The sequence below is a fragment of the Anopheles coustani genome, chromosome 3, assembly GCF_943734705.1.
Source record: "Anopheles coustani chromosome 3, idAnoCousDA_361_x.2, whole genome shotgun sequence".
Lineage (NCBI taxonomy): Eukaryota > Metazoa > Arthropoda > Insecta > Diptera > Culicidae > Anopheles > Anopheles coustani.
Window position 1 is genome coordinate 28531954 of NC_071288.1, and position 25693 is coordinate 28557646.

A 25693-nucleotide genomic window follows, 5' to 3' on the forward strand; every position below is an offset into this window, starting at 1 on the left:
GTTTCGATTTTAGCTGGTTCATTTTTGCAACGGTAAAACCAACCCATTCCGTTGTCCACCATCTGCACGTGAAACGATCCAATTCTCGTCAAAGGGCAATATTGGCAGAGAGAATCACAGCCGGACGAGACATACCAACATAACACGCAATCGAAGCGGACACACCAAAATGCTACTGGAATTCCCGGCAGCGTCTCAACTGTCGCCCCGGATTCGACATCGGTTGAAACCCGCTTCGCCATATACGGCGAAGCTGAACAGGATCCGCGTTGTTCTCGATGTCCAAAGATTTTTCATCGTCTTCGTCGCCCTCTTATAGCGACTCGGGCAACATGGATGTGCCTAATTAATGCTGTAGCAATTTTTATGGCTCAGCTTCAGCACCGAGCGCCGGTCCGTTATCGCGCCGGACGAACCCTCGAGGAGGACAGTCGTTTGTTAGAGATGAACTTAACAAATTTGCTACCATGAATCTTGTGCGGATCTTTTCTGTTACCCCCGCTCCGCAGGTAAGGGTGGTTGATGTTTATGTGATTTGTTTTACGACACAAATGATGTAGTGGAGCCGAGAAGCGCCTTTCGTTGTCTTCGATGCTAGATAGAGGATAATGATTCGTTCCTGTCAGTGACGTTAATGAATTTCTCCCGCGAACTTTCTGCGAAAAAACAGTTTTTTTTTGTCGTGCTATAATAATTTTGCTAAATGGTACTAAACATGCTCTTTATTCTTTAATAATACATTCACTTGTTATGTGTTTATAAAACACTACACGAGCAGTTATATTAGTTATGAGAGGGTTCTCATAGCACTTGTCTTTTTATAACTGGTAACGTACTTTAACAATGACAACCGTCCAGAAAATGACTTGGAATATTATGCTGTTAAGAATGGTACAACTCACGGCTCTGTTTCGTATCGATTAAATCATAATCATATAACGGCTATCCTTGTTCCATGCCGTGCTACCGGTTTTCACAGTTTCGACTAAACCCAGGGACAAAAAATATCCCCTTTTTTGGAACATCCGTACGTCCCCGTTCTTGCCGATATTTTACTCGGTCCGAACCCCGGTCAGTTCATATTAGGGACAAATTTAATTAACTCCCCACTATCGGTCTGTCGGATCCACACCCTTGCTGGACCTCTCACACACACACACACGCGCGCACACTTTGCGCAACCATATAATTGTAGCTGAGTGTTTAGAAACCACCAAAATTATAGGTTCCTAAATTAATGATGACAGGTTCTGTGGGGGTTCTATTTTTGTTATTCATGATTTAAGTGTATAGCGTGTATCTTTCTTTTTTTGTTCTTCCTCGGTTCGCTACCGTTGGCTGGTTCTTATACACATAAGGAACCGTTTTTTTACAGGCGAGCAGGATGTTGTATTTTCTTTCGGTTTTATTTCGGTTGGTAGTTTCAAGTTATTTTATGTCATCTTCCCACACGTTTGCGGGGCTACGTGTTCTCCACAATTGGGTCGTTTAATTTGGTTGAATTGTAAGACTTCCACAGTGTGTCCTTTCTTATGAACCTTCTGTTCAACAGATTTCTTGTAGGATGGTACAAGTCTTTGAAGTTGGTTCAAGTTTTCTGCCATCGATGGAATGTTACTGAGAATATATTTCGCTGGTCTGCTTGAACAAGCCCAGACACCGGTGAACGAAAAACAAGCCGGAATCGAAGCGACATCGATGCTGTCCAGTGATATGAGCGAGTCAATGGTTCGGAAGTGGGACGAAAAAGAAAATTCTGTAAGAAGGCACAATTCTGACAAACCTGAACGGTGGCATCTCACGAACGAAACCAGAACTTCAACCGTCCTCTTATGCCACCGTTTCACAGCTATGCCAAACGGCAAACTTCTACCACACGATGGAACAAAACGAAAAGTAAGACGGTTAACAACGGACTCCTGTTTTGTTTTGGTTCGGTTTCCGATCGAACAACGGCGACATGAACGAGTCAGATCTAGATGTGGAGCACCAGAAGGGGCTGGAAACGCGAAGATCAGAAGATCGAATCACGAATACATGAACGGGAAGCACACCGGGAGTTTCTCGATAAACGCGAGAAGCATGAAACGTTAGAATCGACCGAACAACGTCTTCGGTGTACAGCAAAAGTTACTGCCAGACAGGGCGCAAACCAGAGTCAAATCAAATTATAAAATAACACAAAACATTATTGGAGCGACGGGAGATCGACGGGGCGAAGCAGAGACCCCCGGAGTAGCGCTGGCAGTGAACATCCTGGCGTCGCAAAATGGCCCATAATGGTGTTCGCGGGTCTCGGCTATTATGGAGCACCCCGATAACTGTCTACTTCCTCTGGCTCTGCTCTGAGACTCCAGCGGCGCAATAGATCCTACCGGCGTTACGTTACGTTTCGCTATCGTACGCTTTCTTCCTTCTTCAGCAAAAGATGGTGCCCGAAAAGCCGAACAAACGAAAGCCCCTCAGTCGTGAAGCAGCGCTACTTGGGAAGCGCTTCTCTGTTGATGTCGAATCGAATTTTCACGGGTAATTCGAGACATAGTCGAATGGTGCCGGGAGCATATAATTTGCTGTTGGGCCCAAGCACCAATCAAGCATAGCTGATCACATTCTGCCTATTCGACGTGACCACCGGGACTGGAGTCGATGCTTGGTGGATGTCTGCCTAACGGGAATGGCACAATCGATAGCCGTAGAAGTCGTGAACGATTTCTTTGGCGAACAGTTCCCATGACTCTGGTCACAAATGGTTTCGAGTTGAACGAACCATGCATCAGTTCATTGCGGCGAGATATCTCCTGAGAAGACCAAATCTTGGGAATATGATTTTCGAATTTAGGTTAATAATCGTTGATTCAATTACAATTAACGATTCTCACCTTTAAGTACGTAAGTCGTACGATAATAGTTTTGAAAACATTCATTCACGACTTGTATACAATATTTCCTAATATATTCTGAAAGGGACATTTATGTATGAACCGAAATAAGAGTTTTAATATTGAAAACTCATCATTATTATCCTGAATAAACGAAAAAACCGTAAGGCAGCATAAATACATAACAAAAAATTCGACAGAAAGAAGCCAAAAAAACTAGCAATCAATAATAATCACCTTCACAAAATTGGTATATTATAGGAGATGACTAATAGAAGAAACAAATTAAAAAGCCAATTAGAACAAAACCAATTAGCGCAAGGATAGAGCATAAAAGATCGAAGTCACAGCAACCTTCAAACATTCACACTCATTTTAAACAAGAACCGAAACTCGTTTGATTAGAAAAACACTAAAGCCACTGCAGTGTTCACGAATAGAATCAAACATAAAATCTCAAAATTTATTGCTCTTTATCGTTTCCTCATGTCCTGAAAAAACACGCAATGCCACTTTCCTGTCGACAAATAAGTTGTGTTGCAGCAATGTTTCACCATGTTGCTTTCGTGCGGTTGAAACCAATAACACATACTTGCGAACGCAAACAAACGCCACATCGTTTGGGTCCTCCGGCAAACACCTCAGTCTGCAATCCATGTTCGACGAATGCACGTGGTTTATGGTTTGCATAAATTAACACTGATCGCTTCGTAGGGTCAGGGATTTGGGTCGTTGGTTACGCGAAATGCCACAACCGAAAACCGATAAATTGCCAAATTGTGCGAGTCACAGTCATGACGGTTCACGCAATTTTTGCCTCCGGGGGCGAAAACATTTGCGAACCGTTTGCCTGATGCAGTTGTCGCTGCATCACGCTGCATCATCGATGCCGAATTCTTTCTATGCTTTAGGCAGACTTATGCGTCGGCATGCTGCGGCCATTTTCCACCCACTTGAACCCGTGACACGAACACAGCCTCTGGCAACCGGTAGATAAAAACAATGCGTCCATCGCGATATTGTTTTAGTTTTTTTATCGATAAGGTTTATGATTTTAAAATTTATTGTATCTTCTCAACCCGACACTATATCCACTGTTTGCCGTTCCATTTATGATCAATTTCTTTCCTGATTGATTGTGTCCTCAGGGAAGCAAGAAGGTTTTTCCCCCAATTCACGTACTTTTTTTCTCTTCGTTTCGCGGTTTTCGAAATCGATAAAACACATGAACTGTTCGACGTTCATGCTATATGCCCTGGAGTCGCAATGAAATTGCTAAATCAAGAGTAAAGACAAATTGTATTTTTGTGCGATCGAAAATTGATGATCCGATGGTCAAAAGTGGACAACAACAAAAAACTGACCAAACAATATAATAGCGACTTGCGCCAGTGGAAAGGATGCACCAAAACGGAACAGAATAATCTGTTTACGGTCATATTGGTTCAGCGCACGCGGATCGGTTGTTTAACTTGCTTCCCAAGGAGTTGCATAATTTTGACAAACTTCCCACTGGCTACAACGATTGGCTTTTGGCGCTTGGCACGGGATGAAAAATCATCTCTTCCGGTCAGCCGCTAATTCACTGCACCCGGGTTGGGAGATTACTGCGAGATGAGAAATGTGTTTCGTTTGCAGCGAGAGGGGGAGGCGGACGGGAAGGGAAAGCTGAACAACCCTGCCTTCGGGGAATCAACCCGCTCCGAGGGTCGTAAAATGGAAGAGAAAAGCCACGAGGGTTGCCTTGCGTTGAACTTGTTTGCCATAATTTGCAACGAAATGGAGATTCCACCGGGAAACATTCGTACATCCCGCAGGCGCAGGTACCTACAGAGCCGTGGCAACCTTTCGATCCTTTCCTTAATGGAACGACATGGCCCGCGAATACACACACACACACACACAAAAGGCAAAACGCAGCTCGGTAGAAAGGTGGCACCATAAATCATATAATGATGTCAAAATTTCATAAAAGTGTAATTAATCATGGTGCTGGCGGTGCTTTCGTTGGGTCTTCGTTTTTTACGCTTTTCGACAGGTTTTTCAAACCCTTGTTGCATGCTTTTTGTTTTTGTCGTTAACGCATTTAGCTCGGTTTCATTTAAGATGCTTTTTAATATGAAACCTAGCTTTTTGCCTTGGATCGAATAAAAAATTGAAAATATTAATTGTACCGATTCGGTCCATGGAAACGGTTAGCAATTGAGTTATAATCGTTTGAAGCCGTTTTTTGCATCACACCGTAATTGAGTTGTGGCCTGACTTTTCTTGTTTGTCATGGTTTCATTTTAGAGAATTAAAAAAATCCATCCAAAAATCCAAAAATCCAAAAAAGGGTTATATTAATTTGCTATATTACATTATATTACATTATTTAGCTTTTCTAGGAAATAACTTAGCGAAACTTATATCTTTTTCGAAATTCAAATTCAAATACATCACGCTCGTTTTTAGCGATCTTTCATGTACCAACAATTTATTTTCATCACCAATGAATTGCTTTTTTCTCGCGTTCTCCTAACGACCGCCAATATAAACCCCAAGAAATATGTTTATTGTCAGCAATGTCTTTATTGGTTAATTTACTCCGGTGCGCGCTGTTCGATTCCTCCACCACTGTGGGAATTCCGCCGGGAATTGTTCACGTCTCACGTCAAACAAATGTCACCAAAGTTCGCCACAAGCCTTGTTTCGAAGATTTTATTGAATCCTAGACCCGCTGACACTATCGACCATCGCGCCATTCCGGGACAGGAAAGGTAATAAACAAAACAAACACCACATCCTCTCCGGCGCCGACGTTATACAAGTCAGGCAGGCTTCGAACGCGGCAAAGAAGCTGGAAAGCACCTTTTACGGGGCGGACCCGGCCTGCGACTTCCCAGCCGACCGGGAATGGCCATGACGGGTTTGGGAAAATTGAAATTTATTACTGCACCGGGGCAACGCAACGGTGAATAACGAAAAAGGTTCAATTAGTTTTCTCAGCCCCCCCGGCGAAGGTTCGAGCTGCCAAAAACAAACTATCACAAATTGGATGCAGTATTCCGTCGGCCGCAGTAACGGCGGTCTTTTGACTTCGCCGTCGAACTGGGTTCCTTCGATCCGTCTCCGTGCTGGCACTTTTTTACTGGTGTGCGATGATGGAGATCCTGCCTAATTTAAAGGTTCCTGGATTATTTGACGTCTCATATGAGTTTGTTTGTTCTTAGTAACCTGCGAAGTCGATCCAACCTAAACTAACGAACCTTTACCGGACCCTTACCGGAAGCCAAGGTACGGGAGGCAATGCGCAATACATATTCGTTAGAAAAACAGCAGCAAATAGTCGCCTAATAAAAAGTTACGACTCCCCTGGTAGCAGTAGCTCCATGTAAGCCTCGGCGTTGATGCTCCCTACGCTTGCAGGTTAACCATCCATAACTCCCCACGCGCCCACGTTGGCGTTCTGCTATGGCGACGGATCATAAACAGGTCGTCGGGGCCAGCGGGGTGATGCCGTGCCGGGCGACATTCTGGCAAACTCTCTTGGCTCACGTTGGTCCTTGTATTCTCCACAGACGGACGGCACTAAACAGCCTTTTTCCAATAAAAGGTCTGCTGAAAAACATTGCTTCCGGAAATGAGCACAAAAGAACCGGGCTGCGAGGGTACACGGCCGAGCCCGGTCTGATGAAGGATGAGCCACAACGGATCATAAAAATTGTCCATTAGTTGCCGACACCGACTCCGACGTTCCCGGCGGTACCCTGGAGTAGTCCATTGAGCCCTAAAATCTCACGTAGAAGCAACAGGGTTTTAACCACCACTCATCCTTTTCCCTGTTGCCGGTCAATTGCACCGCACTGTGTGCTGCTCAGTCTCGGGTGTTTGCCCATCCTCCTCTTTTCCATTATCCTCCGAATCAAATCCATTCTTTCCGGAATGTCGGGTCCCGGGATTGAATGGTTGTACTGATTTAATAATACCGTCGCGACGCTTGTAGACGCCATGGTAAAAGTGTACCGCTTCGTACCGGGGGGCCAAACTTTATCCTACGTGAGTCATGCCTGAGCCGCCGGCTTTTGGGTTGAGATCCACTGCAGTGCCGGAAGTAGACGACGCGGTGGAAGTATCCTGCAGCCATCCCGTTGATGGTTCCTTTCAAATCGATGTGAGTCATGTACCTAATGGTGGAGAAGTAATGGGTGATATCCTTCAGAGTTTATCGCCGCAGTGGGGAAACAGGCAGGGTGAGCGAGAGGTCACCATTTCGATGGCGGCTAAGAACCTTTTTGAATGCACATTGAAACTGTGATAAGTTTCAACTCTACAAACGAGTGGGGAGTGTTACCGTTCATTCACAATTGCGTCCAATTTGGTTTGACAAAACGCTCGCAATGGGAGAAGTGCTAAAATCCTAACCTCGTGCTGGGAACTCAAGAGTATCTTGAACTCGTTTCAACGCTACAATCGTTGTTCAAACTTTCGTTGAATGGAGTTATTAAACGATACTCTTATGCAAGCTATCGAATCAAACTGTAATGGTTTACAAATGTTTCACCCATAAAACTCTTTGAAATTATTGAATGTCATCGATTTAATTGATTTTCGACGACTTTTGAGAGACTCAAAGTGCTGAATAGAGAATCGAAAAGTATTTTCCTTTTTGAAATATTGATGCGACATGATTGCCGATGGCGCAAAAACCCCCATCAAACTCGGCTCCACTTTACATGACACTAATAAAATCAATCATCTCACAATTCCAATATTCAATCAGTGTCAAAACCAGCCTGACAATAAACTTTCCACTTATAAAAAGGACTCAACAATTGATCGTCAATCGGCCACTATGGCACTGATTTTCCCGGAAAAGCTTTTGCCATCGGCAAACACAATATAAAATAAAACACTCACAGCTCTCTGACTTTGACACACACGCAACGATGACAATTGGGATTGTCCTGCCCAGTGCGTATCGCGCGCTTCGTCATAATGCATAATCGATGGTGACAGGCGACAGATAAATTATCTCCCGCGGATTGTCGCCTCGCGATCGCGACGAGCTGTGTCCGGATAAGGACGAAAACAAAAGCTGCGCGTTACGCGCCACACTACCAACACACAATGCACTCGAGGACCCGGGCGCGCGAGCCATAAATATATCGCGGGTGGGAAAAATAACACGTATAATTTGTTGACCGAATGTTGGGGACGCGCGTGGAATGGACGTTAATTAAGTTAAATTATTGGATTCCAATTTAATCTTTTGTCAATAAATTTCCACTCGATTTCCATCGCGCCAAAGATATCCAGCAAGCGAGTGGGGGATAAAATCCTGGTTTCCCGGCTTACCCTTTTGTTTCCACAACACTTTTACGTTCGATTGGATTTTATTGGTTTTTCGAAACTGACAGTTTTTCCCGATCATTTGTGCACGGATTGTTGATTTAGCAGCGCGACCGGTGCCACTTCATAAGCGCTTAACTCAGGGGAGTTTGATAAATTTGTCAAATTAAATAAAACAATCACCGTGCAAATGGATGTGCCTTGGGTCGTACGTGCAACAATGTTACATTTGCGCAATTAAGGTGAAATAAAAGCGACCCGTTTTCCCGCTTATCACACACATGAATCGTAATCGAATGTAGCGCGTGGGTATGAAATTATTCTCTTTTACTACTTATAAGGCCCTCCGAGCTCACGAGGGGACTTAAAAATCCATTACCGGGTTGCGATTTCAATTTGCTCTTCTCACTACCAACGCAAATCCGGGACAAAACTCAATAAGAATAAAACATGCATGCGCCGCCTCTTTGTCTGGCGACCATGGCAAATACTCCTGCCGAAGTATGCTTTTACGGGCAAGTAAAGCATAGCACGTTTGCCCCCGGATTTGCATATCCCAACCCAACCTCGCTTTGTTTCATTCCCTTCCTTCCCCTCCCCGAGTGGCCACCGTCGCGGCATCCTTAGCATTTTTCCAACATACTTTATCCTCGCCACTCACATGAGGGAATAAAATTGTTAAGAAAACCCCAAACATGAAGGAAACATTCTTTCGAAACTCCCAAGAAAACTGGAACCGGCAGGAAAAAAAGCAAAGTGAGGAGGAGTACGAACGAATTCAACTAGAGAGAAAAAAGATTTGTACGTAAGATTCAAATGATGGAAACCGCACACCGAAAACCAACCGCAGCAACCACACGTGGGCAAACACTTTTCCTCCGGCACCGGCAGGAAAATGTAACTCCGGTCGAATGTCGGACGCTGGAGGCGGCGAACGGCGGCCGGGAAAATAGAAAAGCGAACCATTGACACGTTCTCCGTGTCGGGCTTTTCTTCCCATAACAATATTTCACGTCCCGGCTTTCGGTCGTGCGATGACTTTCTGTACGGCCAGCGCTCACAATGGTAATGGGGGGAAAAAAGTGATGGTGATTGAAATTGAACGCAGAAAAGTTGGAACAAAAGTGGTGGGCACACTGGTACGAAGATATGAACCGAACGAACGAGAATCACATACGACAGCCGCAGCAGCAGAACGAAAGCCGATCCTCCGACGAAGAAAAATGTTGCAGTGAAATTTATGTCCGAATCAAGACGAATAAAAATGCCACCATAGTGGAAGCTGTGTGGGGGTTGGAGTTCTATTACCAGCGGGGGAAAAAAGAGTGGGGTGGAGGAATGGCGAGGGCGAAAATAGAAAATTTGAATTCACTTTCGTGTCACGGTTGGTTTATGTACACTTCAAGGAAGTGAAAATGAAGACGTAACAACTTATCAGTCACGTTTGATGTTTTAAATTTTTCCACTCCACCACGCTGTGAAAAACAACTTCTTTCTCTTTTTTTATTTGTTTGATCAGTAATGTCTTTTGAACAGAGTCTTTCATGTTCCGATCCAAAATCTAAAATCAATTTATTGAATGGTTGGATGAGTATAATTGCAAAGAAAAACTTTTGATGACGACGAAAAAGAGATTTACTTTTTCTTGGTTCTTTGCTTGAAACTTTCTCCAACTATTCCATCGTAAACAACTCTATAAATCATCTTTTCCACGGAAGGAGCGAAATCAACACCACCAGGAAAATGATGCTTTTCCGCTACATTCGCATCTAATGCACTCGATCGCTGATCGCTCATCGTTAGGAAAGTGCAAAGAAAGATAAATGAGCTCCCCGTTGCACTTCATCAAACTGTCCTTGGCGTACACTTTTTCCTACACGATTGCAACCATTCGCATCCGATGCACTCTAAGCGCTGATGCAATAGAATAAAAATAAAAACTTGATCGGAAAGTTTGCACTCCTATTCAGGTCGGATGATTTCAGAACCGTTCATTTGAAAACTACAGTGATGTGATTTCCTTTTTCCATTACGGCGGTGGTACAATTGAATAAAGTGCGGGCAAAATAACGAACTGCAGGATGGATATTGGAACTCCGCCATCAATGCCACCCCGCCCACAACCGGAGCTCGGTAGACAGAAAACTTTGTGGAAACTATTTTCGGATCGTCTGGAATTTATGACGAACGTCGGGATTTTTCTTTCCGCCCAGTATCGGTGCGGAAGACGTCGCTCCGGAGTTTATTACCGGCTGTGGGACAACTTTCCTTGCTGTGGGAGGGTGGTGGATGTGCACATGTGTCGGTCGGTCACTAGTTGTTTAGTCTGTCGCGGAGAAAAAAACGCCCCTACGAAGTGAAGACTTTTGATTTGGAATGCGAGACTCAAGCAAACATTTTTCATCGTTTTTGAAGACATGATACTTTTTTCACAAACTTTTTCACCATCACTTACTCTCTTCGGCTTCCGATGTTGTTTTGATATGAATTAATTAACTACCGGAAGCGTCGGAAGATGTTCAACCTCCTGGTGCGAAAAGCATTAGAGTGTCGGCACTGTATGTAAACAAGGTTTTCCCTGCGCTTCAGGCTAAACGATGCGAAGAAACCAGTCCCGGGCAGACGTGATAATGGGAGATGAACTTAATCCGAGCTCCCCATTTTCTACCGCCACGAGCTGCATCGATCGGCTGAAGAAAGTGATTCCATGTTTGCTTAGCAATTACGATTCGGTAACACAAACATAAACATCACACTGTCGGTGGCGTTGCATCTTACCACCAACGCCACGTTGAAATCGGGTAATGTGATGGACAACCGTCCTCACGGGTTTGTGGATTGATGTTTTCCGTTTGGAAGCCTTGGAACAGCACAGCGGGACTCCCCGAAGTCCACTCCATGAAATGGATAAATAGTCCCGCTAATGTTTACAGACATCTTTTAGTGTGATATCTGTTACGAATCTGAGTGTATTTTTAGAAAAAAAAAAGAGTGAGATGCCACAATAATTCATCGGAAGAAAATCTATTCATAATAAATAGCATTTATCCTTTCCATCGAATAATATCTCCTAACGGACGTTGCGATCCCCTGAGGCCACCCATTTTGCTGCGTAGCACCTACATTTATTTTATTTTGACAAATATATTTTGAATCGGAAATGAACCGGGAAAGTCGAATGTCCCCGCCTGCAAATGGTTTACTGAATAAGAGAGTATCCTTCAAACGATGATGCACAACAACCACGGTGAAAGCAAAAATAAATCTTTTGAAAAATAAAATCGAAATGATATCGCCTTAGACCACCCGGCAAAGGGAGGAAAATATTGACAATATAACAATAAAAATCTGGCAAACTCTACCGTCCACACAAAGCATTTGCGCAATCGAAAACCTTCCCAAGCGGTGTTTGATTTAGCAAAACGGATTGTTTTCTTTTAAAAAACGAGTCTTAATGCCCACCCCCAAAGCGTCATGGTCCAGTTTCGATGGAGAAAAAGAAGAAACCATAAAATGAAATAAAATCACCACCAACCAATAGGGAAAATGTCTGCCACTAATGTTTCTTGGAAAAGTGCGCCCCACCGGAGCCACACGGTGCGCCTTCTTTCGTGGTAAAACACAGCACGATACCAAGAATGTCTCCGCAATTCGACCGGCAAGGCAAGATCTTGAAATCATCCCAACCACAACACGATTCCCAGGCGATAGTTTTACCATCCAACTGAATTTTTCGAGCACATAAATTATAAATATTTTTATTTTTATAAAGTCATCCTCGACCAGCGCTTGCGGAGCCGGATTGGGTTGGGAGGTGTTTCCTTCGATTCCTTCTGAACGTTCGGGCCACATTCTGGATCGGAGCACCGTCTTAAAATATTCATCAACTTCGAAAGGGATGAGCAATGGTGTAGTTTTCTTTTTATTTTTTTCATCCCGTTGGCCGAACATAGAGTTCGTTTTTTAACCTTTCTGTCTGTTTCTCACTGTATGTCCTTTATCATCCTTTTTTCATGCCTTAAGAAGGGTGTACTGCTTCGCTCACGGTCTTTTCCGGCTTCTTCCAACAATTCGAAGCTTCTGGATATTATTTTTGCCTTTTTTAAGTGTTTATGGAATGGGAACAGAATGAAAATCACAGAGACGCCAGCGAACCGAAGAGTCCTTAACGTCTTTATCATAAATCGGACATGGCAGATGCACTGGGCTCTCTATATATCTTTTGCTGCAGTAAGAAATGTTCCCTCCGACGATGCTGCACGGTGGGTTCGATTGAACATTAAAAGTTCTAGAGTTCTCGACAGTCGACAATTTCAGGAATAATGCAGCCTTCGTTCGGCAGCGAAGGGTGTGTTCGCTCTTGAGTGAAACATCCCGTAAAGCGAGATAGTCTGTCTCTGATTTGGTCAGATGTTTGCCTTGCGGAGATTTATTGAAATATCAAATTATGAAAAATGAAGCAAGTTGTTCTGCCAACGCCAGGGATGATGTATAACCCCGACGTCCCACGATCATTTGTTCAAGGACGAAGCGGACATCACGGGCATGGTTGAAATTTTAAAGCTAAAAAACAAAAACGCCCCAACCATCTCAGCAAGATCTCTGATATGACCGGCAAACTAATGAGTAATTTATACGAAGTATTATTTGTTTTTCGCTCGTTCCTTGCATCCCATTTTTCGCTACCGATCTTCCCAGCGTCCTACACTCGTTTTTGGTATGTTCAACAACGTAAAAAAAAGACGATCCCCTGCAAACACGTAATCCGAGACATGACGTGATGAAAGCTGAAGGGTGCACAAATTGAAGATTTATCGCTGATAGCACCGGCGTGCAAAGAAGCGAACCGTAAGATGAGCCGAAAGATGTTCTTACGGAAAGGGTTGTTGTTTCAGGCGAACGTCCATGTTCCACATCTCAACCGTTTCTGGCAGGTTCGTAGGTGTAATCGGATCAGATTTGACATGGAAGACATACTTTAAGCATTTATCAAAAATATATTCCGTAACACGCGATCCAATAAATCATCCATATGAATTCGAATATGACATATTTGATCCTGAGATATTCAAAATTTGTTTAATCATTATTTTTATAACTCCACAAAAGTATATTGACAGCATGCCAGTGTTCAAAGTTAAGGTTTTATTTGGCTATTTTCTGATTTTCTCAGTAGCAAATTACATTAACGTTGACAAATGTCAAACATTAGGATTTCATTCTTGATTATTACTTATACATAAGATAAATGTATTGTCCGTTACCGTACAAGTGAGTTAATTTATTGTAAAGAATAATTCCAATTATAAGGCAAGACGCATGCACAGAACAGAACGAAGCAAAATGCACGGTTCATCACGCGGTTGCTGCTATTTTGCATAATCAAATCATCTTGTCAGGAGCCATTAATTTGACATATTGTTTCGACCCGCCCCGGCCCGCCTTTATGCATCGCACACTACGAGCCGTGGATTTCTTTTTATTGCGAAGGTGCCTTGGTCAAATGCCGAGTAAATGGAGTGAAATAAAACATTTATGGCGCTGCCCCGGTCCAGACGGTTCGCTGTATAAACAAAAGTATTCATAATTCTTTAAGTCTTATACCTGTACTTTGGGACTTGAAGGGAAAACGAAACGTCACCCAAAACACCAACGCAACGCACGTATCCACGTTCCGACCGGGAAAGCGTTCGGGATGCGACGAAATTTACGACCGTCGGGGCAATTAACGTTGGATGATGATTTTTGCCTGTGTTTAGCGGACAGTCAGGGTGAAAGCTTTCCCGTCTCTTTCGGTGCCGCTGTCCTCGAGGACCTGCCCAAGAAAGCAAACCCCCAACGGAGGTACAAGTCACACGCGCGTCCAGACGGCTAGACTTCACCTTCCACCGGTAATATATTGACGATTCAGATCGATTCCGATGCATCACTGCCGGTAAGAAGGCTGATCCCACCCAAAATGGAAGACCCATTAATCACCGTGTTGGTATTAAGAGGGGGAAGAAAAACCACATTTTGCCAGCTCAAACCACGCACCTCACCAACCATGGAGAAAAGCCGCCGACACATCGCACGCAGCGGTCAAATTAAATTCGCTCCAGTCACAATTTACGACCGTCGTTCGTCCGTATTGTGGTTGAGATTTTTTTTAGTCCGGAGCAATGGATGGAGACAAACTCCCTCTTCCTATGTATGCCCTGTCTGTACCATTAGTTAAGCTTTCCGACTTCCTTCCTAAGGTGGCACGGCAATGTGAACAGCTAAGAAAGCAACCAATCACATTCAACTTAGTCTAAAAATTATATCGAATCAAATCCCCCGCGATATCAGCCTCGGCTTCACAACAAAATGACAACCGCCATCTATCTCACCACTCTTATTCATTAAACTGTACTTATGGGAAGCAAAAAATGCAAGTAAGGTAACGCGTAATGCTTTTTGAAGATGGAAACATAAACGTATCACTTTGTCGTTGGCTTTCAATCTCGACACTCTAATAGGCTTACAAATGCGCATTTTCCAGTCGCTTCTTCAGGAGAATCTCTTATAATCAGATTGGGTGGCTTGCGGCCTGTTAGCGGGAAGGTGTTCTCGGAAAAATGCCAAATCCGAAAAAAAGCTAAGATCCCCCAACAAAAAACACCCGCCTAAGAGGGTGGTAGGGAAACATTGGGTATGTGAAAGATTTATGGTACATCCGAGATATGCCGCGCTGATTGGAGGCGTACGTATTCATCCAATGGAGTGATATATTGTTGATCCCCCTTGACCCTGGAACTGTTGCATTTTGGTTTCTTATCGTGTTATGTTGTAGAAGGCATTATCCTACTGTCGAAGTTCCATGGAGAATGTCTACGCGCGAGTTTGAACATAATCTTAAACACGTGTTCAATGGGGAGTCATCGAATTTTCTGAGATTGATAGAGCTGTAAAAAGCGCCTGGTTTGCCTCTTTATTTAAAAAACAGCGTGATTTGAAAATTTGTTCTTCTGTCTGTTTGTAAAATTTTGAGTTTTTTTTCTTGCCAATCGATATAATTTCCCCCTCTGGCCAACTGAATATATCGATCGAGTTTTTTTTCGAATGTGTTGCTCCCGACGAATCAATTGTACTCTTCCGAACCGTACAACATCTTAATTAGTCTCGAGTACCTACTTCTCCAACGTAGCTGGACCTTTTTTTAAAACCAAAAACTTCGGCTACCTCGGGTATGCCTTTATCTTTTATCCCTTTCTTCACCCTTATCCGACCGGTAATAATTAATCAGTCAATTAACTGTTCCTTTTTTCTTTCTTTTCCCCTCTTTTTTTCCAGGTAAGCACTTCCACATTCTCCAGTCGGTAAAGCGATCCCTTAGCGTCCTCCAACAGCCGCGAGGCACTTCAGCACACCGCCAGAGTGCAATTTCTTGCCACTAACACTGGTTAAAGAACGGTAAAAAGGATGATCAAATTCAACGCGTTGGTGTTGGAAAACTGATAAGCGAAGAAGAATAACAGGACCGATGGAGCGGAAACCACCGGAATGCATCCCAAACCCCGTAACACCGGAAAGTGAAGAAAGGTGGCCACAGTGTAGTAGCGGTGTACGAAACGTGCCCTGCATGTATGCGCTTGCCGGGAAACGAAAACAGGATGATTTTATCTGAAAGCATAAATCAGATTAAGTATTTAACCTCTTTGGTGGAAGTGGAAAATCAATTTGGCTTGAAATTTACTCGACCAACGGTTTTTGTTATCGAGTTTGCCTTCGCACCTTCGGACTTGCGCGGTATAAAAGGTCTTCAAACCTCAAACTTGCCACTCATTGACCATTGTGGTGAGCCCACACCGCCTTAAATTGTCAAAGGCGTTCGACCCAAAGAAGGGATGAAGTCATAAACTGTGTTTTTTGTGACTACTTATCGAACGTTTTGGTTTTGTTTTTGCCAAGCCTGACTAGCTGAGGAATGCTAGAAGGTAGTCAATATTTAAGGAGTGTCTCGGGCGTGAAGGATCTTGCATCATAAACACATAATTTTTTAAACATAGACGTAGACATACTCTGTAGACATGTTTGCACTTTGAATTTATAATTATATATTCAGCAACAAGTTAAAAACTGGAGATTACTTTGAAAGGAAAAGGACAACTCCCACAATTTGTTGTTTGTTAAATGGAATGTGTTTGCTTATCCGTTATGGTGATCCATTGATATAGATTTTTTTGTCATTCCAAAAATCATACGAACTGTCGATTCAACATTTCGATTACCCAATGGCGTTTCAGCTGTCACAATAACCACTTCCCAAAACCAACACACTTCACCAAAGGCTCACGATTATGAGTCGGGGCCTTTTTAAAAACGTGGGAGCAAAGAAATGTTTTCTTTTTAGGTTCGATGACATCGCGATTTCGTTTGGCCACAATCAAGGCGATTCGATCACTCATCAGATAAGTCTCTCTGCCTCCAGTCAATCAATGCACATCGAATGCACTCGTGTCGTAAACGATCCGATCAAAACTTTGTGGGGAAGAAAGTAATCCCCAACCCACGAACATGTGGCTTTCGGCTTTGTTGGTCCAATGCCCGATGGAATCATTTAGAGGCCCCGTCATTCACCTTATTTCTTTCCCGGGACAGTCAGGGAAACGCCGCGTCATTGTTTGTCAAATCTGTCACATTGGTTGAGCTTCCGTAAATCCATTGGTCCGGTTATTCGGAGTTTTTTTACTGATCTTCACCGATAGGCGTCGGGTGTTTACCAAGGCGTGACGTTTGTGTGGCAAGTTTCCCTTTGGTCGACGGCGTTTTCGAACCACATCCACCTTTTCTTGGTTATTCGGTTGTGTTCTTTTTCCCTCCGTCACCGTGACGACCAAATACCATAACATCAGGGCCGTGCCATTCATGTCACACGGAAAGGGGTACCACGGGGCCGCTTTAACACATCTGTCAACATAATTTTGAAACCAACAGGCAGCAGGTTGTAGAACGAAATAATTAACAGGCGCTCTAGAACCCTTCGGGACCGCTTCGGGGAGACGGACAACCCAAAACCGACCGTGTTGCAATGTTTAGGAACGCCTCTTCAGCGGTCGGTATCAACGACTCCATTCTGTCAGTAGATACACAAAACCGCACAAAAGTAATGGCATAACATAAATGCATCCCTGAACCTGCTCCTCAGTCGCTAAGCCGAACGACATGGGCACTGTCAGCTTATGATTATATGCGTCTGTCATGCGAGACAGGACTTGAGAATAGAGCTAGTTTTTTTTTTCTACCGAGATTTGAGGTCTATTTCTGTTCTAGGCCGTATTCACGTTACTATGCTTGGAAATACCAATGTGGATTATGTTGCATAGAGATGCGTTCCAGACAACAATCCGGTTCACCCTTCAGTTTATTGGAGCGGAATATGGCTCTCGGCTGTCAGACTGAGTACAAAAAGAGACTTTTTTTCTTATCCTCATTTCACTGCTCACTATTGTCATCATCTTAACTAGAGTAAAATTATCTAAATTTACTGAACAAATAGACAGTTCTTTGGTGATTGTCACGCTTTCAGTTTTCTTCCATTTTTTTAAATTTCAACATACTAAAAATAAAAAGGGGTTGAAGTTGGTGAAGGAGATACATTTTAGAAAATATGTTTCTCATTCTACAACAATGTACACAAAATACTGCGTAATGAAACCTATGTTTCTAATTATCAAAAGTGCAACACGACTTGATCAGGGTATTCTATTAACTGCGTACCATAAAATCAACGAAAGTAAATTCTTGCAAGCTAGGACTACTTATTAGTCGGGTGTCCCTTGACCCGGGATGGGTTGGCATAACTTCATCATCACGTACCAACAATCTCCGGGACATCATCAATCCATCGCACGACTGCGGTTTAATTAAACGCTCGAAATATTCTTCAACGTCGGCTAAATTACCAATTTTGGTCACCGGTGTTTTCTTGAACATTCCGTTCGGTAGTGCGGCTATACCAAGAACAACGTATCCATTCCAACGTCTCCGGTTACCACCAACTTCGGCGCCGCCACAATATTGCTAGCTCCGCAAATTGCTAGTTCCCTAGCGACATACACACCTACCATTTTGACTTGCACATGCCTTATGATATCTGTAAACATACATAATTACATGCTCATCTACACCAGCATCCGTAGTATATCTGGCTGAACCGAGACCAAACCCGCAAGGATATTTCGTTTCCAATGGTTGTATGTGCGCCTTCTTTCCACATCCCCCGAAAGCATATCCCCCCAAACGGATGAAGACTGCCTCCTTAGCTCAGCCTTCACTTACACTCGCAACCACTAGAGCCTGGAAATGGATGTATTTTCCCGTTTGCATCCTAGCCACAACCCCGCCCGTACTAACCGGTTCTCCGTAGATTTGTAAGTCAAATCTGTCCCAGCGCTCAAGAAGTGCTCTAGGAATGGCGCAACTCTCGCCCGTTGGCGTCGGAAGAACGTTTACTAGAAGACCGTCAAAGGGGGCTGGTACCAACAAGATGAAACCTGGGGGTTGTGGTGGGTAGACCCATGTTTGCCCGTCCTCCAACGCAGCCAATAAATTGCTCGACTTTTGTTATACTGATGCTCAGATCCTAGGGAGTATCTTCCGGCTCTCCGGTTTCTGCGGTAGGCGAAGCCGAGCTGGAAAGGATTGCTGGTAAACCAATCTGTTATTACAAACGAATCGGTGTTTCTTTATCACTTAAGTAAACAACACCCACACGGGAAGCTTATCTTGCGTGATGAGTTAGAGGAAACATGTCAACACCAGGGATATGCACAAATCCGTATTTTTATTTCTTGAGATTGGATGAAACTAAGGATCTAAAATACAACCTGTCGAGATTGACTGACGTTACAAATATTTGTAATTTACTCGAAAACTATTTTGGTCCCTGATAACCCTCATCAAATCCAGCGAAAGGTAGAGAAACAATGTTTAAATTTATCCCGCGTCCTTCGCCGAATCTAAACATCAACCTGTTTGAGCATCTTCTCACTCCAACGGACCAAAATGTGATCAGAGGAATCGGAGGACATCCTGGTGTGCAAAGAGGTGATGATTATAAATTCTAATCAGGATGTTGCTAGCATGGCCACGGTGTTGATGAGTTCGATAGCTCGGGAAAGCTGCCATTCTCGCATCATTGCGCATCGGATGAGACAGAGAATCTGGATGACCGCTGAAAGGAGCAGGATGTATGCTCTTTACGAACATAACACGGTTATATTGTCGACAGCGTGCTCGTGTGTGTCGCAGTATCTGCAGACTGATGGATTAAATTCGACGGCACTTGCGGTGACACGAAAACGGTAACACCGGGTGGCCTCATTTCGTCGAGACCCATTTATTACCCGCCATTAGCATCGAACATCAGACGGGCTCGGCAGGATCTCCGGGTGTTCCAAGCCCCATTGCGTGTCATGGCGCACTGTATGTGTCCACCACCGCCTCGACAGGAACACATAAATGCATGCAAATACACGCCCGAAACCGCGACGTGTCGGTGGAGTCGCGTTATCAGCTCATCAAATTCCATTCTCAGTTAATTTATGAACCTATTCAAACCCAACTTCATTGTTATTTTGTTGCCTCATCGCTAGATGTCGCTGTCGATGCGGGACGGAACTGACCGGGGGAAGGGGCTTGATAGTAGATTAGATGATCATCGTCTCGACTGTGAATCTAATATGCATCAAACATGCAAACGCGCGCTCACATGTCACCATCGATTTGTCGCGCTCGTTGTGTTTGACACACGGATGCGAAAAATTGCATTCCATCAACAGTCGGGACGGGACGCAAACACCATGGGATGGATATGCAAATTTTACGCCATCGATTTCTACCCTGCAGGGTTTCCTCGTAGAACATGAACATGTGGCCAATGGCCCCCACACCGGTTTGTCATGCTGAGCGCCACTCCTCGAGTCGGTTTGAAATCTAAAAAACGAATCTAAAAACATGTGGATGTAAGGTGAATACTGTTTCAGGAATTGGTTCTGCTTGAAAACCCTCTTTCCAATGTATTAGCAGCATCACACGTCAATGTTGACAGGTTTATAATAAGATGTCGAATCCATGCTCCATCCAACCGTCCATTCCGATTGATCTGAATTGACGGAAATTTGCCAATGAATAAGAAAAAAAAATGTTAGTAATCATTTGCATATCACAGCTTTGACACATTTCGATGCTAAAACAATCGTTATCGTAATCAAAATTCGGATCATAAATTCTCATATACGATTAATATTGCTAATATATATGAAAATATATTTAAAAGAAAGAATAAAAAAAACAATGCTTTTAATTATGTATAAATAAGGAAAATTATGCAGGTTGCATTGGTCAAAGATCAATGGTCTCTGTAGTGAAATAATGTCTAAACATGATAATAATGTCTGTATAAAATTGTTCCCTTGAAATGAAGCGATAAAGATTGTGCAACCAAATACGTGTTCCGGCTTAATGTCCCGTTAATCCTTAAATCGTGGCAGGGTATTGTGTGAGCTTTGCATTAAAAATTAACCATTTCAATCACTCGCCAGTCAAAAAGGTTAATCCACCAAAAGCTTTTAAACGGAGGCAGGAAAATTTAATGCGTCACAAACACTCACCCCAACCAATCGCCCGTGGCATGAAGTGAACGCTTTTTCCCGAAAATGGGGGAGAAAAACCGGTGAAACTCGAACGCTAAAAGGTGCGTCAGCTGTTCGTGGCTCATGATGTCATGGAGCTCATCATTATCAATGGCAGCAAATGTTGCTGAGTCGGCAGTGGAGAACTGCCTCGCTAGTGCTTCATTGGGTTTTATAATTTTCGATCCGACACGAAAATCTGCTTACTCTCCGGTAATGTGCGTAGTCCATACATGACATTCGCATTATCCTTTTAGTGCCCAGCCCCCTTTATAGCCGAGTGGCGTTGGCATGTCATGGCCGTTTTTCGGTCACTCATGAAGTGGTTGGCATTTCAAACCCTTCCCCTCCACACATGTCGAGGGCACTTGAGAATTCAATCACCCGGTTTTTGGGATGCATGGTGCCATTTTTCTCACACAATTTGGGTTTCGGTGCCCTTGGGTCTTCTGCTCTATTTTGCTCGCTTCGTCACATACTCAACCGACTCTTGCTCATATGGTGCTAGTGCTAGATGTTATAAAAGTAAAACCTACCACTATCATAATACGAACCCGCTTGAAGTTATGAAGACTGCAGTTGATTGCAGATTCGTTTGCATTTTAGTGTATTCACTTCTCCTGCATCGTAGCCCACGCCAGGCACGATGTGTGCCTCGAACTCCCAGCTTTACCGTTCACATCCTCTCTGCCTCTAAAAGACCCGTATTTTTATTTCCTTTCTATCAAATATTCCCATCCGATGCAGGTTGCACTTTAGGCCATGCGTTGATGTCGAGGGTCGGGTGCAACATTTTATTTATTTTCCTTGCCACCTATTCAGAGCAACGCGTTGGTGTACTTGGCAAGAGGATGCTTCTGTGCCATTGTATCCACAAAATGCAGCTGCTGAAATATCGGGCCAAAAGGAAGATTTACCACGTCGTCGTCTCACCTTCGCATCAATCCAAACCCGGGTGAATTCAACCGTGTTCCATACATCAGCCAGTCTATCCAGAATACCCACCACCTTGCCTCTGGCCAGCTCGGTACACTTTCACTTTACTTCTCTTTCTCTCTTTCCTAAAAGTGCAAACACTCGTAAATCCGTTGTGTAAACATTCGTTCGCATGCCGAATCTGGGATGGAGCATAAATTCTGGCAGAATGTGTCATGAATATTAACAGCTGGCGGAAGACGTGTGCGACGATGCAAAGCAGAATTTACATTTTACTTTACATTTGACGTCCACCTTTTTTTGTTTGTTGTCACTAGATAGAAATGTCGCCATTTAGGAATCGCACTCTCCGCTGCGCATCTATGGGATTCTATTTCCTCTGCTTGTGACGTTCGAGACGAATAGCTCCCTCAGGATATCCCGTTGGGTTATTTTTTGGTTAATACAAATCAACTCATAAAACATCAAACAACATCGGCAACCAATCGGTCTAAACCGCAAAAATGGACAGAAGTACGAGTGGTCATATAAAATATTATAGAATATCTACTGGCCTGATAGGTTACCATAAACGAATATCGGAACAGGACCCCCCCCCAGTGGTGAAGAGGAAAACCTGCATGGAGTATCATCAAAATAATTTTGATACAAGCTGAACAAGTTGTTCACGCTGTTCAATAATTAGATACGGGTGACATTCTCCATTCTCCATGGGTGGCGTTTAGAACCTCTCCATAGTTGGATGGACTTCCGAAAAATGTTAATTGCAGCGAACTCGAATACACTCCAGGGTGCTTGACCTCCATAAAACCATTTGTGGTATTTGCGCATCGCGCATTTGAAATATATTTCAAGCTAACATTTTTTTCGTTCCACATAATGTCACACATGTTAAAGTACGTCAAAACAATGCTATTGATGTTCGTCGTTTGTTCTCAACATTTCCTGGAATGGAAACATCACAATCATCATTACGTACCCGTGTATCCTTCGGTTTGGAGATAACATAATGACGATAATCGAGAAGGCTGCTTTCCCTGACACTCACTTTAGAGTGGTTTTGTTTGATTTTAAACACACTATGGCACATTTTCCATTGCCGGTAGCCATTCCAAGAGCAGACGGTCAACTTCCAGCTCCCAACACTCGGCTCCGTCCGACTTTAATCGACCGTTCCGACCGGTCGACAGGACGACGGAAAATGTTGTGTCTGTGATTACGCTGCCTACTTTCACTCCTCGGGACGATGTCGGAGCCAATCAGCCGTGTTCGTAAATGGCTTCGCCCGACAAAACTAGTCCGAGCCACTCATCTCCGCGCGTCGTCTGTGTCGACGGCTTCGGGCCATTCCACTGCAGATGAAAGCGAAGATGAAGCTTTCAGGCGAAAGGTTCAGGCTCTACGGTTCGACCTATGTAAACATTTAAATGCTTGTCCCTTGGCGCTCAGGTCCACTTCATCTTCAATTTAATTTAAAAGAATGTTCCTTCCACTTCGCCTAATATGATTTTGTCACTTTCAAGCATGACTAGCTTTTTGTCGTTTAAGGCAAGAGGCTGTCTTCAGCACCGGATTGGATAAGACACTTCAAGCAAATTCATAATAATAAACCTATGGCGTTGGCTGTACTCCGTAGTGAAGGCCTGTCAGGATCTTAAGATACATCGTTTCTCGGGCTTTTTTGTTTCTCTAAATTGTGCCGGAATGAACATATATTTACATTGGGGTAATTGCCAGATCGTGCAATTATGTTTTCATGTAATTATTAGTATTCTCATTCTACCGGAGTACATCCTATACTTAACTGTTTTGTTGGAATTTTTATGGTTTCAAATTAAAGATACTTTAAACATAATGCGTTGACGTTCATTTTAAAGGAAATATTTGTCTCAGTTTTATCTTCTGACGCATCATAAAATCATCATCAAATCCATCGCTAACTATCTTCAAAGGAATAGACTTTAAGAAGTGCTCTGTTCAAAGTTCATCATTGCTTTAAAATGTCACCATGATTGAATCAAACAAATCAATCTAATTACCGGTTCTCGCATGATCATAGATCAAAGTGTAACCGATTCCCATTTGAAACTCTACTAATTACTTTTTCTTGTCTTGTTTTCTCCTTTCCAGGGATCTGCAAGGCAACAACATAAGTGTCATCTACGAGTCGGACTTGCAAGGATTGGCGAAACTGCGAATACTGTAAGTAACGTTTCCCCTTTAACATACTCCATACGTAAGTTTCTCGCCGAAGCCAACACCGAAGATGCACAAACGCCTTTTACCAGTGTCGGTTGCCTCTCCCGGTTGCGTCTTGCGGTAATTAAATAAAACCCCAAAATTTCCCCCCTTCAAACGACACGAACTATCAACTAAACTAGATGAGTGTTGGCGTAGTGTTTTACTTTCCCACTCACGAAGGGTGAAGAATGCACAGAGGAACGACACTTTTTTAAACTAATTACTACACAACCGGGAACATCGCCAGTTTTACCCGCATGCAAAGTGAGCGCGCGGAGAAAACACACTAATAGAATGTCCTTCTTGCTCTTTTTCGCCACTTCCGGAAGCGGTGGCTTTTAATAGTGTTACGCGAAGTGCTTGCTTAATAGGCTATGATGGTCCTGATGGCAAAGAGGCGCCATCTGAAGTTGTGATCAACAGCGACCTCCGGTTCGCGGAAATGAAGTTACACCATGCAGTTAAACCAGTCTAACCGAGTTAGGGGTCTGGGGTTTTTTTTTGTAATTTTATTATACTTGCTATACCGCCCAAGGAGCACTACAATGCGCTGCTGATGAGGTGAAATGGAAGCCATTAAACTAAACCAAATTGCGCTGAACCTTAAATATTCATGGTTGATTTGGGTTGTCTACCTGCTAGAAATAAAGGTTTAAAGACATCCGGTGTGGAAATATGCAACTCCGAGCCTATAGTCGAGGTGGTTAAATCATTAGCAACTTGTGTTAATCAATCCTAAACAGGCGGCCAGTCTATGACGCTCCGGGGACCAACGTGTTCGAATGACACTGTTTAGTGTCACCATAAAATCGCCTCGCAGCACTGTGTTGCCTCGTCCCTAGTGATTTATGCATACAGGCACGCTCTTACCTGTTTACAGAGCCCTAAAGCATAACATTATTCAAATCGAAGCCCCTGGGGGAACGGTTTAAAGATTCAACCCCAAGCTCAAGCGATCTGTCCCGAGCATGTCCTTCCCATTTGTTTATCATTTAAATCGATTCCCAATCATTTCCTAACTTTCATCGATTTAAACAGACGATCGCGCGGTCCGGCAACGTCAGTTCATCGTGAAGCCGTGTAGATGGTGTGATGCATTTTACTAGTTCATCTCCCAGCGGGAGACGGACGATCCCTCATCGGGACCGCATAAACAACCAATGCTGGACTTTAGTCAAAATGCTTACAAATCCCCCATAAAACAATTGTCCCACTTTCCCTTACCCATCTGAGCTGCTCCGAAACCGGCGATGCATTGTGTCGGTTGGGTCATTAATTTGCATAAGTGGAATATGAGATATTTCAAACCGCTCCAGCGAACATGTTACATGCTGCATACGAATGGCCGTTGGGATTGGATCCTGTCCTCTTGGTTTTTGGAGGGTTTTAAGTAATTACGAAACCTCACCTTACAGCCGCTGGGCTGAATAACGTGATACTCTAGAAAGGTTTACTGCCAATTCCGTAGACGGTCGACGCTTTAATGAGAGTTCATCACCAACCTGCACAGCATGTGGTGATAACCGCGTGACACCTCCGTAATCAACTGCTAAAATGGAACTGGTTCATTTCTATCTCTAGAGTAGCGAGTATTTTTTTCCCCCGTCGCCGGAAATGAATAATCCGTTTCACACCACGCTGAAGCGAAGC

General features: G+C 43.6%; 1 protein-coding gene across 1 annotated transcript in view; it reads left to right on the forward strand.

The window, feature by feature from the left end:
- LOC131258939 (protein slit) overlaps nt 1-25693 on the forward strand; it is a 100990-nt gene that overhangs the window by 62981 nt on the left and 12316 nt on the right. Inside the window, exon 2 of the mRNA XM_058260346.1 lies at nt 23933-24004. Within this exon, the coding sequence (XP_058116329.1) occupies nt 23933-24004 (72 nt within the window). The remainder of the gene's footprint in view (nt 1-23932; nt 24005-25693) is intronic.